The 12,434-nt window shown below is 38.0% G+C and overlaps 1 protein-coding gene and 1 long non-coding RNA gene across 2 annotated transcripts in view; one reads left to right on the top strand and one right to left on the bottom strand.

The window, feature by feature from the left end:
- Positions 1–12,434, bottom strand: part of LOC309966865 — a 107,686-nt gene that overhangs the window by 50,816 nt on the left and 44,436 nt on the right. The gene's annotated exons all lie outside the window — the stretch shown is intronic.
- LRRN1 (leucine rich repeat neuronal 1) lies at positions 3,877–7,554 on the top strand. Its single transcript, XM_082847667.1, has one exon. The coding sequence runs from the start codon at positions 4,181–4,183 to the stop codon at positions 6,329–6,331; it is 2,151 nt and encodes a 716-aa protein (XP_082703793.1). The 5' UTR covers positions 3,877–4,180; the 3' UTR covers positions 6,332–7,554.

Raw genomic sequence — 12,434 nt, 5'->3', positions numbered from 1 at the left:
GTTTTTTTTAAAGATTTTTTTGACGTGGACCATTTTTAAAGTCTTTATTGAATTTGTTATAATATTGTTTCTGTCCCATGTTTTGGTTTTTTGGCCATGAGGCATATGGGATCTTAGCTCCCCCATCAGGCATCAAACCCGTACCCACTGCATTGGAAGGTGAAGTCTCAACCACTGGACCACCAGGGAAGTCCCACTTGTAGCATGTTTTGAAATCAGGAAGTGTGAGGCCTCCATCTGTGTTCTTTGTTTTCAAGACTGTTTTGGTTATTCAGGGTTCCTTGAGATTCTATATGCATCTTAAGATTTTTTTTCTATTTCTGCAAATATTGCCATTGAGATTTTGATAGGGATTGAATTGAATCTGTGGATTATTTGGGGTAGATAGACATTTTAACAATATTAAGTCTTCTAATCCATGAACATGGAATGTCTTTCTATTTATTTGTATCTTCTTTTATTTCTTTTAGCAATGTTTTGTAGCTTTCAGTGTACAGGTCTTTCACCTCCTTGGTTGAATTTATTCCTAGGTGTTTTATCCTTCTTGATGCTATTGTAGGTGGGATTCTTTCCTTAATTTCATTTTTAGATGGTTCATTGTTAATGTACTGAAACACAATTGATTTTGTGTTCTGAAACTTTCCTTAAATTGTTCATTAGTTTTAACAGTTTGGAGTTTTTTTTGCATGGCATCTTTAGAGCTTTCTACGTACAAGATCATATCATCTGCAACAGGGACAGTTTTACATCTTCCTTTCCAATTTGGATGTCTTTTATTTCTTTCCCTTATCTAACTGCTCTGGCTAGGAGTTCTAACGTTAAGTTAAATAGGAGAGGCTAGAGTAGCAATCCTTGCATTGTTCCTGATTTTAGAGGAAAAACTTACACTCTTTCACCACTGAGTCTGATTTTGACTGTGGGTTTTTCATATAGGGCTTTTATTATGTTGAGGCACTTTTCTTTTATTCTTAGTTTGTTGAGTGTTTTTATCATGAAAGGGTCCTGAATTTTGTCAAATGCTTTTTCTGCATCAACTGAGATGATCATGTGGGTTTTGTCTTTCGTTCTGTTAATATGGTGTCTTACAATGGTTGATTTCCATATATTGAATCATCTTTACATTCGAGGTATGAATCCAACTTAGTCGTGGTGTATAATCATTTCAAAGTGTCATTGAATTCAGTTTGCTAGTATTTTGTTCAGGAATTTTGCATCAATATTCATCAGGTATTGGTCTGTAGTTTTCTTCTCTTGTTGCAATAATGGATTTACTTTTAAACACTGTTAGTGAATAGGTCCTGAGATATAACCTAAGTTTTAAACATATAAAATGGTATAGGGGCTCTGAAGCTTTGTTCTATATATAATTTCATGTTCAAAAGTAAGTCTGGGAAAAAATGGTAAAGAGAATTTACAATGTTATACAAATAGAAACATCTTAAACACCTCCTTTTGTGTTAAGGCAGTTTCATTCTCTACTCCCAAAGGAGCCAAATGCAGGTTTGAGAAAGGAAAATGTCTTCCCTCTGTGTTTGATATGACAGCTGACATTCTGAGCTTGTGAGGTTTGTTTGTGTGTTTAAAGAGGTGTGTATGTGTGTCAAAGAGAATTTTGAATATTTCAATATAATAACCTCAAGTCATATAACTTAAACTAAAATGGAGGCATCACTCATGACAATATTCAAAGTATAGCCCCATAAAAGGTATTTTTTCATGGTAACAGATTGCTTTGGGAGTCTCACATGACTTACTAATACATATTTTACTTCCTGCTGTTTTCTTCAATTCAGTCAAAACAAAAATTAGTTGAAATTCCATCTCAGTTACGAAAGGTAGATTTTATTCTCCTAGTTTTCTATTTTGAATTACAATTAAGGAATAACCTGTGGCAGAAATGTTCTTAACTGAACATTTATTGTGACTACTGTCCCTGTTTTAGGATTACTCTATATGGAAACAAAAGAGTGGAATAAACTTGTGGAGTTAATAATATTTGGAAAATGCTATTCTCTGAGGTATGTTTTTATCTTATAGAATTTCTTGATAAAAGTCAAAATCAGATAGTGTTAAATACTGAAAAGTTTTGCATGTCCATGATATATGGTAAACTATCCAGATCAGGGGAGAAGAGAATGTCAGTGTGTTCCTCCCCACAGAGAATAGCAAGGATCCAGCATTATGCAACACATACACTTCCTTCTCCCACTTCTGATTTGCCAGATCTGGACTGGATGGTTTTTTAAAACTCCATCTTGTTAGCTGGTAACTTGGTTTGTGTATTTTGTAAAACAAACCAAAAAATGTAGAATTTTTCATTCTTTCTACTAAACTATAACAAATACAGAACTTTAGGACTGGCTGTTTGTAGTATTATACTTCTTGGTCCATCACAAGGATAACTGTGTTTTGCAAAGTATGAAGGTAGTAATAGTAGCAAATATGAGTTGAGAGCCAGCCTGCTGTGTGTTGAACACTAGGGCTTCAAATATGTTATATGCTCTATTTTATTGAATCCTTACAGTAATCTTATGAAGATAAAGAAAACACTAGTCACTTAAGTTCCTTCAGTACTGAAAGCTGAAGTGCATTATAACAAGACAAGTGTAAGGAAATATATATCTCTACTTTCCATATCTTAGCAAGTGACTAGAGTAGTCTTGGGAAAGCAAGACAGACACTGGATCCATAATGGCTTTTTACACCTGATTGGAATCCAGAAAACTAGCAGCATTAGCTACTATATGATGTTTACAAGCAGGTGAGCAGTACATATCTGACCTCAGAAGACCTTATCAAAGTCAACAGATGATAGCTAAATAAAATCAAATATCTCCAGCTTTCCTCCTTTTACTTATCCTCCAATAACCACTACATAGCTAAAATTAACTAGATGAGCGATATAAGAAGATGATAATAAATACAATTAACCTTCATGAGAATTTAATATCTGCCGGGCACTACACAAAGAGCTTTACATAGATTCCTTTAATTCTTTCAGTAGTCCGGTAAGAGAGATACTTTTATGACCAACCCTATTTGATGGTTGAAGGAGCTGAGGCTTTAAAAGGTTAAATAACATATTCATGGTGTATCTCCATGACTATTAAGTGGCCATGACATTCCCATGAGATTGATGAAATCATGCATGTGAGATTATATATATATATACATGTATAAGTGTATTTGTATTTTTAATGAAGACCAGTAGTGTGGTGGAATAGAGTCCTTTTACAATTTTATTCAGTCAAGATCAGATGTGGCTATGAGAATACAAGAAAAACTGGTATTTTTCTTTTGTAGTTCTGTCAGATTAATTTTTTGCATAAGAATAATTAAGCTAGATCAGGTTTGGCTGAATATTTCTACAGAATGTACCATTTGGAAAAGAAAGAATTCCTAAAAACAAATGAAGTATTAATTAAAATATAAATAACTAAAAATGAACTTTGAATCTTTAATAAACTGGCTTTCATGTTTTGCTTTCATGAGGAATTACCTTTTGATTTTTTTGGAGCCATGAATATATGTCGTTTCTAAGTCACCTTTGTTTTTAAAGAAATGACATCTGTGGGCTTTTCTAAGTGTTTCTATTATGTGTGTGTGTGTGTGTGCATGTGTGTGTATGTGTGTGTGAATGGGTGTGTATGTGCAATGTGTGTTTAATATTTTTACCCAGTAATACAAGTGGACCCAATTTAATTGTAAATGTGAAGGAACACTAAAACTACTAAGTGTAATAATATATGAAAAGTATTCTACAGTTTAAAAGCGTTAGTTTCTTTGAACATTGTTATTAGATTTATAAGTGATTATGCCTTTTTAGTAGACAAAAGAAAAGCTATAATGTATTAGAAAGTATATGGAATAAACATAATATTTGTCCTAATCTAATTTTCAGGCACATCTCCAGACTGTGATTTGGCTGAAATAACTTATGCCACAGAGCTGTGCGCATGCCTGGAATTGAGAGACACAGGTAAAAGACTCCAAACTGTTTCCTGCCTTTCAAAAACTCCAGGAAACCATCCCTTCAGACTCTGGAATTCTGCACATCTCAACAGAGACCTTGCTTGAATGTTTACATTTTCTGCTTGCTGTCCTTCATACCGCTATACAGTGTTCACCTTTTGTTAACACTTAACAATTATCAGGAGTCGAGCTTGCTCAGCAAGCCAGCATGGCTAGGATGAGCTTTGCTTTAGCAGTTTGCCGAGTGGTGCTGAGCTTGCTGATGACTTCATTAACTGGCTCTTCCCTACAAAATAGCGAGTGTCCACAACTTTGTGTATGTGAAATTAGGCCCTGGTTTACCCCGCAGTCAACATACAGAGAAGCCACCACCGTTGATTGCAATGATCTCCGCTTAACGAGGATTCCCAGCAACCTTTCTAGTGACACTCAAGTGCTTCTCCTACAGAGCAATAACATCGCAAAGACCGTGGATGAGCTTCAGCAGCTCTTCAACCTGACTGAGCTAGATTTCTCCCAAAACAACTTTACAAATATTAAGGAGGTAGGGCTGGCAAACCTGACCCAGCTCACTACTCTGCATTTGGAGGAAAATCAGATTACGGAAATGAATGATTTTTGTCTGCAAGATCTCAGCAACCTTCAAGAACTCTACATCAACCATAACCAGATTAGTACTATTTCTGCTAATGCTTTTTCAGGCTTAAAAAATCTTTTAAGGCTCCACCTAAACTCCAACAGATTGAAAGTGATAGATAGCCGCTGGTTTGATTCAACACCCAACCTGGAAATTCTCATGATTGGGGAAAACCCCGTGATTGGAATTCTGGATATGAACTTCAAACCCCTCTCAAATTTGAGAAGCTTAGTTTTGGCAGGAATGTATCTCACTGATATTCCTGGAAATGCCTTGGTGGGCTTGGATAGCCTAGAGAGCCTGTCATTTTATGATAACAAACTGGTCAAAGTCCCTCAACTTGCCCTGCAAAAAGTTCCAAATTTGAAATTCTTAGACCTCAACAAAAACCCCATCCACAAAATCCAGGAAGGGGACTTCAAAAATATGCTCCGGTTAAAAGAACTGGGAATCAACAATATGGGGGAACTTGTCTCTGTGGACCGCTATGCCCTGGATAACTTGCCTGAACTCACAAAGTTAGAAGCCACCAATAACCCCAAATTATCTTACATCCACCGCTTGGCTTTTCGAAGTGTCCCTGCCCTAGAAAGCTTGATGTTGAACAACAATGCCTTGAATGCCGTTTACCAGAAGACAGTAGAATCCCTTCCTAATCTGCGTGAGATCAGTATCCACAGCAATCCCCTGAGGTGTGACTGTGTTATCCACTGGATTAATTCCAACAAGACAAGCATCCGCTTCATGGAGCCCTTATCCATGTTCTGTGCCATGCCGCCTGAATATAGAGGGCAGCAGGTGAAGGAAGTTTTAATTCAGGATTCAGGTGAACAGTGCCTCCCAATGATATCTCATGACACATTCCCAAATCATTTAAACATGGATACTGGCACAACAGTTCTCCTAGACTGTCGGGCCATGGCCGAGCCAGAACCTGAAATTTACTGGGTCACTCCCCTTGGAAATAAGATAACTGTGGAAACGCTTTCAGATAAATACAAACTAAGTAGTGAAGGTACATTGGAAATATCTAACATACAAACTGAAGACTCAGGAAGATACACCTGTGTTGCCCAGAATGTTGAAGGGGCAGACACTCGAGTGGTGACAATTAAGGTTAATGGAACCCTTCTGGATGGTACCCAGGTGCTGAAAATATATGTCAAGCAGACAGAATCTCATTCCATTTTAGTGTCCTGGAAAGTTAATTCCAATGTCATGACGTCAAACTTAAAATGGTCATCTGCCACCATGAAGATTGACAATCCCCACATAACATATACTGCCAGGGTCCCGGTAGATGTTCACGAATACAACCTAACACACCTGCAGCCTTCCACAGATTATGAAGTGTGTCTCACAGTGTCCAATATTCATCAGCAGACTCAAAAGTCATGTGTTAATGTCACAACCAAAAATGCCGCCTTCGCGTTGGACATTTCTGATCAAGAAACCAGTACAGCCCTTGCTGCAGTTATGGGGTCCATGTTTGCCGTCATTAGCCTTGCATCCATTGCTGTGTACATTGCCAAAAGATTTAAGAGGAAAAACTACCACCATTCATTAAAAAAGTATATGCAAAAAACCTCTTCAATCCCACTAAATGAGCTGTACCCACCACTCATTAACCTCTGGGAAGGTGACAGCGAGAAAGACAAAGATGGTACTGCAGACACCAAGCCAACCCAAGTTGACACCTCCAGAAGCTATTACATGTGGTAACTCAGTGGATATTTTGCTTCTGGTAGTAAGGAGCACAAAGACGTTTTTGCTTTATTCTGCAAAAGTAACAAGTTGAAGACTTTTGTATTTTTGACTTTGCTAGTTTGTGGCAGAGTGGAGAGGATGGGTGGATATTTCAAATTTTTTTAGTATAGCGTATCGCAAGGGTTTGACACAGCTGGCAGCGTCTCTAGGCTTCCAGTTTGTGTTTGGTTTTTATTCTCATCATTATTATGATTTTGTTTTATTTGTTGTGCTAAACTCAATAATGCTGTTCTGACTAAATGCTAAATAAAATGATTAATGACAGGTTGGGGTTCCTCTGTGCTTTTACCAGTAGCATGACCCCTTCTTCTGAAGCCATGAGCAGACAGTACCATGTCCTCCAAAAAGCTAACACACCGTTGTGAAGCAGCATTGAACTTTTTGTAGCAATTTGGTCTACAGACTTGTAACTGGAGAAGCTAAGGCTAGACTTGTTACCTTTGTTGAATGATGTTAGTTGACTGTACTGTAATGTTGTATCAACTGAATTGAATGTTTGCTTTTGAACAATGACTTTTTTTTTTTGTAATAGTTAAAAGGCTTAGAACAAGCTAACAGGCAATAGAAATATGTATATCAGATTTTTTAATGTAACTAACTACATGTTAATTGTTACCTTATTCTTTTTATCTTTAGTAGACACTTTTAAAAGACAATAATTTTGTTGTGTTTAACTCACCAACATGTGGTGTATAATGAAGACAGAACTATATAATAAATTAGTTTTGTTCTGATTTTTTTAGAACACTTGCAATAATGTATCATTTATAGTTCTTTCTAGTTGCAGTGGTGATATTTTTCACATTCCCCAAAACAGCCACCAAAATAAATTACCTATATAGCATGTTGCTTTTTAAAACTAGGCCCTAAAAAGTTTTGAATTCTTTTTCTAAGGGAAGAAATAAATATTTTAATGAAGATATTTTACTGAATAGGATTTCTATATTTTAAATATTACTGACCAGACCTAACGGAAGGAAAAGTTCATTTGAAGAAAAAAAGTATATTACTGTATCCCATGTATAGCTAAACGTGGTAAAAGAGATATATACATTGGATATGTCACATTCCTTTTCTGTAAGGGTCTTGTTAAAATTTGATTTTTTTTTTAGTAGTATCATATTCCCCATCAAAGTCTAAATCATGCTGCTATGTAATATTCCAAAATGTATTACATGTTATTCCTCTTTTAACAGCTGTCATTACGCCTAGATCCATATTAGTCCACATATCAGTGGGGGGATATCTGCTGAGACAAGTAAATGATTAATAGAAAACAGAACAACTTCTCTACAGTTGGCATTTTTCATCCAAATAATATACAGAAACAGTTTTGCAGAATTAAGTGTTTCACGGGTAATGTGTGTGAAATTTACAACAGAAGGAGCTAGATTTAGGTAGGATCCCAGTTCCACAAAGTGGGGGAGGGGGAAGATTTAAAGGTATAGGTGGAGGAAAAAGGACCCACTTGAAAATGCAGGTTGATAAAGCAGAGAAACTTTTTTAAAAGGCTGCTCTAGATGGCACCTGCTTCCACGGACATGCTATCACACCAGGAACGATGACATTGTAAAAAGGGACTGAGAGCAAGCAGGTGCCAGCTGAGCAAAGGCAAGGAAAAGGGAGAAAGAAAGCGCAGACAAGGAAGGATGAAGGATTTCTTTCTTGGTAAAATTTCTTGTTTCATGAATCGCTTAGGAAAAAAATCGTCACCTTCCTTCCCATTTCTAAGGTGGAGAAAAGAACTTCAAATGCTGAAGCAAGTAAGCTGCACAGGAAAACAATGAGTGTCTGAACCAGGAGCATCTTTGTCCACAGCCTACATTTGTTGGCAGAAAAACCTAGGCCCAGGGAGGAACTGTTAACTTGCCCCGGTCAGACTCCTGCCCATTGAGAACTCTGCCCTCCCTCTATTGCTCTGGGTCCAGCAGCCTTCTAGGTTGCTGTGCAGAGCTTATCTTTTTCAGTTCTCAACAACTGTTGGTGCCCTTGCTCCAAAAATGCACTATATCCTCAAGTTCTCATTTCTTCAGGACATATTTTAGCACAAGGGCAGAGCAGAGGGTCAGGAAAACTTCTGCATTGTGGGTATTGCCAAGTACATGTGGGAAACATCAAGAATTAGATGCCTTGGATGCAGCCTTGGGCAGGGGTCGGGGTGGGGGTGGGGGTTCCTGTTGGGGATTCTTGTCTTCAAATATCTACAGAGAGTAGTGGACTATCGAAGAAAAACAGTGAAAGGGGAATGACACCGAAGCATTAGGCCCAGAGCAGGGAGCCCAGAGCAGGGAGGAGGCATTGTTTATCCCATAAAGCAATGATTTGAACCTGGCACATAATCAACACTCAAATATTAGTGGAATAAATGAAAACAAAAAACAACAACCATTTCTCTATTCTGGATATATAGCAGTCACCAGGAAATCCAAGTGTTTTTTTTGCCAACTACCTTTTCCCAGGCCACTTTGGGGGGAAAAATATCCCTTTTATTCCTCCTCCAATAAAATATTTGAGCTTCTTTTTCCTTGTCCGTGCTACTTGGTTTGGTTTTCAGTTGATAGAAAGCAAAATGGCATAGCACTTTTTTTTCCCTAGCCAAGTATTTCCTCATTTGTACTTAATTTAATTTGATAAGTTCGACAGCCAGTAAAATTAGACATCAAACTAGGTCCTGATTGGTAATGGAGGTTATGTCACCTTTACCAATGAAGTGACTATTATAGGTCACTTTCTAATTTCATATTTTCCCTTTTGCTTCGGGCTGCCCTCAGGGCATATAATGTATCTCTAACCTGATTTTACAAGGTTATTTCTGGATCAGCTTCTTAAAACAGGCATTCCCAAATTTGCCTGTTTAATTAATGAGAAACTGAACTGATGCCATGAATATAAAAACAAATGCAATGTTTGATTATCAAATTTTCTAATTTGGCTGTGTGATTGACAAACAGGAGTCATCTCCATTCTTTCACAAACAAACAATACTGAAGTCCATTATTTTCTCTCATGTGGTTTTCTATTTATTCATTCCTTTATTTGCCAAGGACACCACAATCAGTCCTTTACTTGGTGTTTGCTTCCTCTCTCTGTATTCATCTTCCAGGGCATTTTCTTTTCTTCATTACTGGAAAAAAACATTACACACCCCTAACACTTTGCTGGGAAAACCATGCCTTCTGCCTTTCTATTCACTGATAGGGGGATTTTAACTATTTCTGATGCATTCTAACTACAACCGAAAATGCTTTCTTCACCTCAGTTCTTTCACTCTCACCCTGCTTGCAAATAGAGTTTTTTATTATTATTCATAAGGGATTACTTGGAGGAAAAATGTTTCTTAAAAGGTGAATTTGAGAGTCATCCATCCAGAGCTCTGGAATGACTTTGGCATAGAATCCCTGCAGGACTTGATCTAATCTGGTGCGGGCATGATTTCTCAGTCCTCCCCCCCACCCCGCTTTGCAGTAATACTAGCACCAGCTCCTTCTCTCTGTACTCCAAGTCAGGAACTTAGCATATATGGTAAGAATAAAGAGATGGCAAGGGAACTCATCATTTTTGTACCTGCTGGTTCAGCATTGCCCAGCACACGTTAACAGAACTAAATGGGTTTCTTGTATTGTAGAACTCCTCAGAGACTTGATGGTACTAATATAAATTACATAGCATTTCCCACAGCTGTTTGACCATTAGTATATTTCAGGCTACTATTCTGTACTACAGATCCTGAGAAACTGAGGATTTAATTTAATTTCCAAAACAGTCCTGATAAATTGGCTATTATTCTTCACAATTTACAGAAAAGACAACCCAGGCCCATAGGAGTAATCATTTGGTGACACCGCACAGTTCTGTAAGTGGGTGATCATGATGGGGCCCGTCACTTCCAGTCCTCTCCATCCATCCAGCACCCTTCTAAGGTGGAGATGGGAGTATCTATAGAAGGTGAGAGGCTGGAGGTCACAGAGCACCTGGGGAAAGCAGAGTAAGTACATACAGGAGAACCCATGGGAGATAACAATGAAAACTTTCTCTATGTCTTAATGTTCTTCTCTCTTCCCCTTTAAAGATTTATGTGCTGGGAAGTTCTAAACTACCCATCAAAACTGTGTTCACATCAGGCTAAATTTTAATTCTAACCTTCAGTTCTCCTATACTCTCCTCTCTGTTACCTGCTCAGAAAATTTGAAAGATTTTGTGGAAGAAATGCCAAGCTCATTCTTTCCTTAGCAGTAAATCATGGAAGGCGTATGTAAAATTAGTAACAAACTCAATGTTTAGCTCCAAAGCTTAAAGGGGGAAATGTGAAATTCATATAACTGGGCAGTTGCAAGGGTGTATATGACATACCTGGAAACAAATGGCTTTTGTACAATCACCAAGTTTGTGGAGTTGGTGGGATATTTTTATTCAGGGTTCTCTCTGTTCCCCAGAAAAAAATTCTATTCAGAGGCCGTAAGACATTAAAAGGATGTCTTTCTTTTTTTTTTTAAATAAATGTGATAGCCCTCCTGACATACTCCAATTTTGTCAGTTACATTCTACTTAATATGAAGCAAAACCAGTTTCACTCACTTCATGAAAGTAGCTCTGGGTGCACAGTGGGTCAGACCATGCAGTCCTCTCCTTTCCACCTTGCCTCCCTCCCTCTCTCCCATAAGATTAAACTGACAAGGTAAATTTCAGCCCGGGCCCTGACAAAATGGTCATGAATTCCTAATGGGGGGCTGCCCTGAATTACGTAGCATTTTAATGGGAATTGGGTATATTAGTAAGACAGTCTGCACCGCAGCCTGTCTTACTAACATAAACAAGACAGGGTGATCCTGGAGGGAAGAAAAACAAATTTACAGTGGTGACTTATGAAAGAAAAAGGAGGGAGAAACTTTGTGTACATAGCCCTCTGCTAGGAACTTCACATAGATCATTTACATTTAATCCTTTTAATTGACCCGCCTCCCCCAGGGAGTGGGTACAGAGCAGGTACCATTGTCCCTCCGTTAGAGAGGAGAAAAATGAATACTCAGCCTCAGAGATGCAAGCAATTTACCTGAAATCACACAGCTTGTAAAAGGCAGAACTTAAACTTGAGGTCTATATGCATAAAACTTATTGTTTTTCCATTATAAAATGGTCTGCAGGCTAAATCTGGACCAGGAGTGTAGAACACAGAACCCAAAAGCCAATTTGGCACTTGAGATAGAAGGAAAAATGGAGCAAAGAGAGGCACTGCCCAGAAGTGAGGACTCAGAGTACAGGGGTCTAATTTAAGACCCAAACCTGAGATCAATATACGGAAATAATAGTCAGAGAGAGGAAAAAGTAAAGGACTATTTGTGATAACAAATACATGCAAGCAAATGGAAGACACTGAAGCTGAAGAAGAAAAAAACAGTTTAAAAAAAGGAGGAGGGTAGTCTGGGTGGGGGTGGAACTCAGAGTACGGTTATTTCTATGAAATAGGTATATCATTTTTTTACATGGAGAAACTGAGCCTCAGTTCATCAGTCCTAATTCGAAGTCAAATCTTGAAGCCAAGATTTCAACCCTGGCTGTCAGACTCACCACTAAACTGTTCTGTAGCTAAAAGGCACCCAGAGGACTGGGCTGGCCATCTCATTTGCTTGATTGATTTAGTTCTTCCCTGAGAGCAGCAAGAAAAAGGGTAGGTTTCATGACCTTGTAAGGATCTTGCAAGGACCTTCCTACAAAAGGTGTATAAACCTGGGATTAATGCCACAGGCTTTGGTGGAGAGAAAAATTCTCTTTTGTAACCAAAAATTTTCTTTTGTAACCATTAAGGTCAGCCTCACATTTTAATCATTTCTCTGATCTGTTTTACACCACATCACCCAGAGCAAAGACTTGTTCTGGTTCTCAGTGTAATCTAATCTTAACTTTCCTGTAAATCATTCCAGCGGACCAGTGCACGTGTATGGGAGGAGGGTGGAGGTGGAGGAGGTTTTCAGGAGGATAACCTCCCTGGGGTACCTTTAAGTGAAGAGTTTTTATGCCATATCTTTGTGATCTCAATAGCCCTTCATTTTAAAATATATTG

This window comes from Leucopleurus acutus, assembly GCF_964270905.1.
Source record: "Leucopleurus acutus genome assembly, chromosome: 10".
Taxonomy (NCBI): Eukaryota; Metazoa; Chordata; class Mammalia; order Artiodactyla; family Delphinidae; genus Leucopleurus; species Leucopleurus acutus.
Note: the sequence above shows the minus strand (reverse complement) of the source record. Positions and strands in the feature narration are given on the sequence as shown.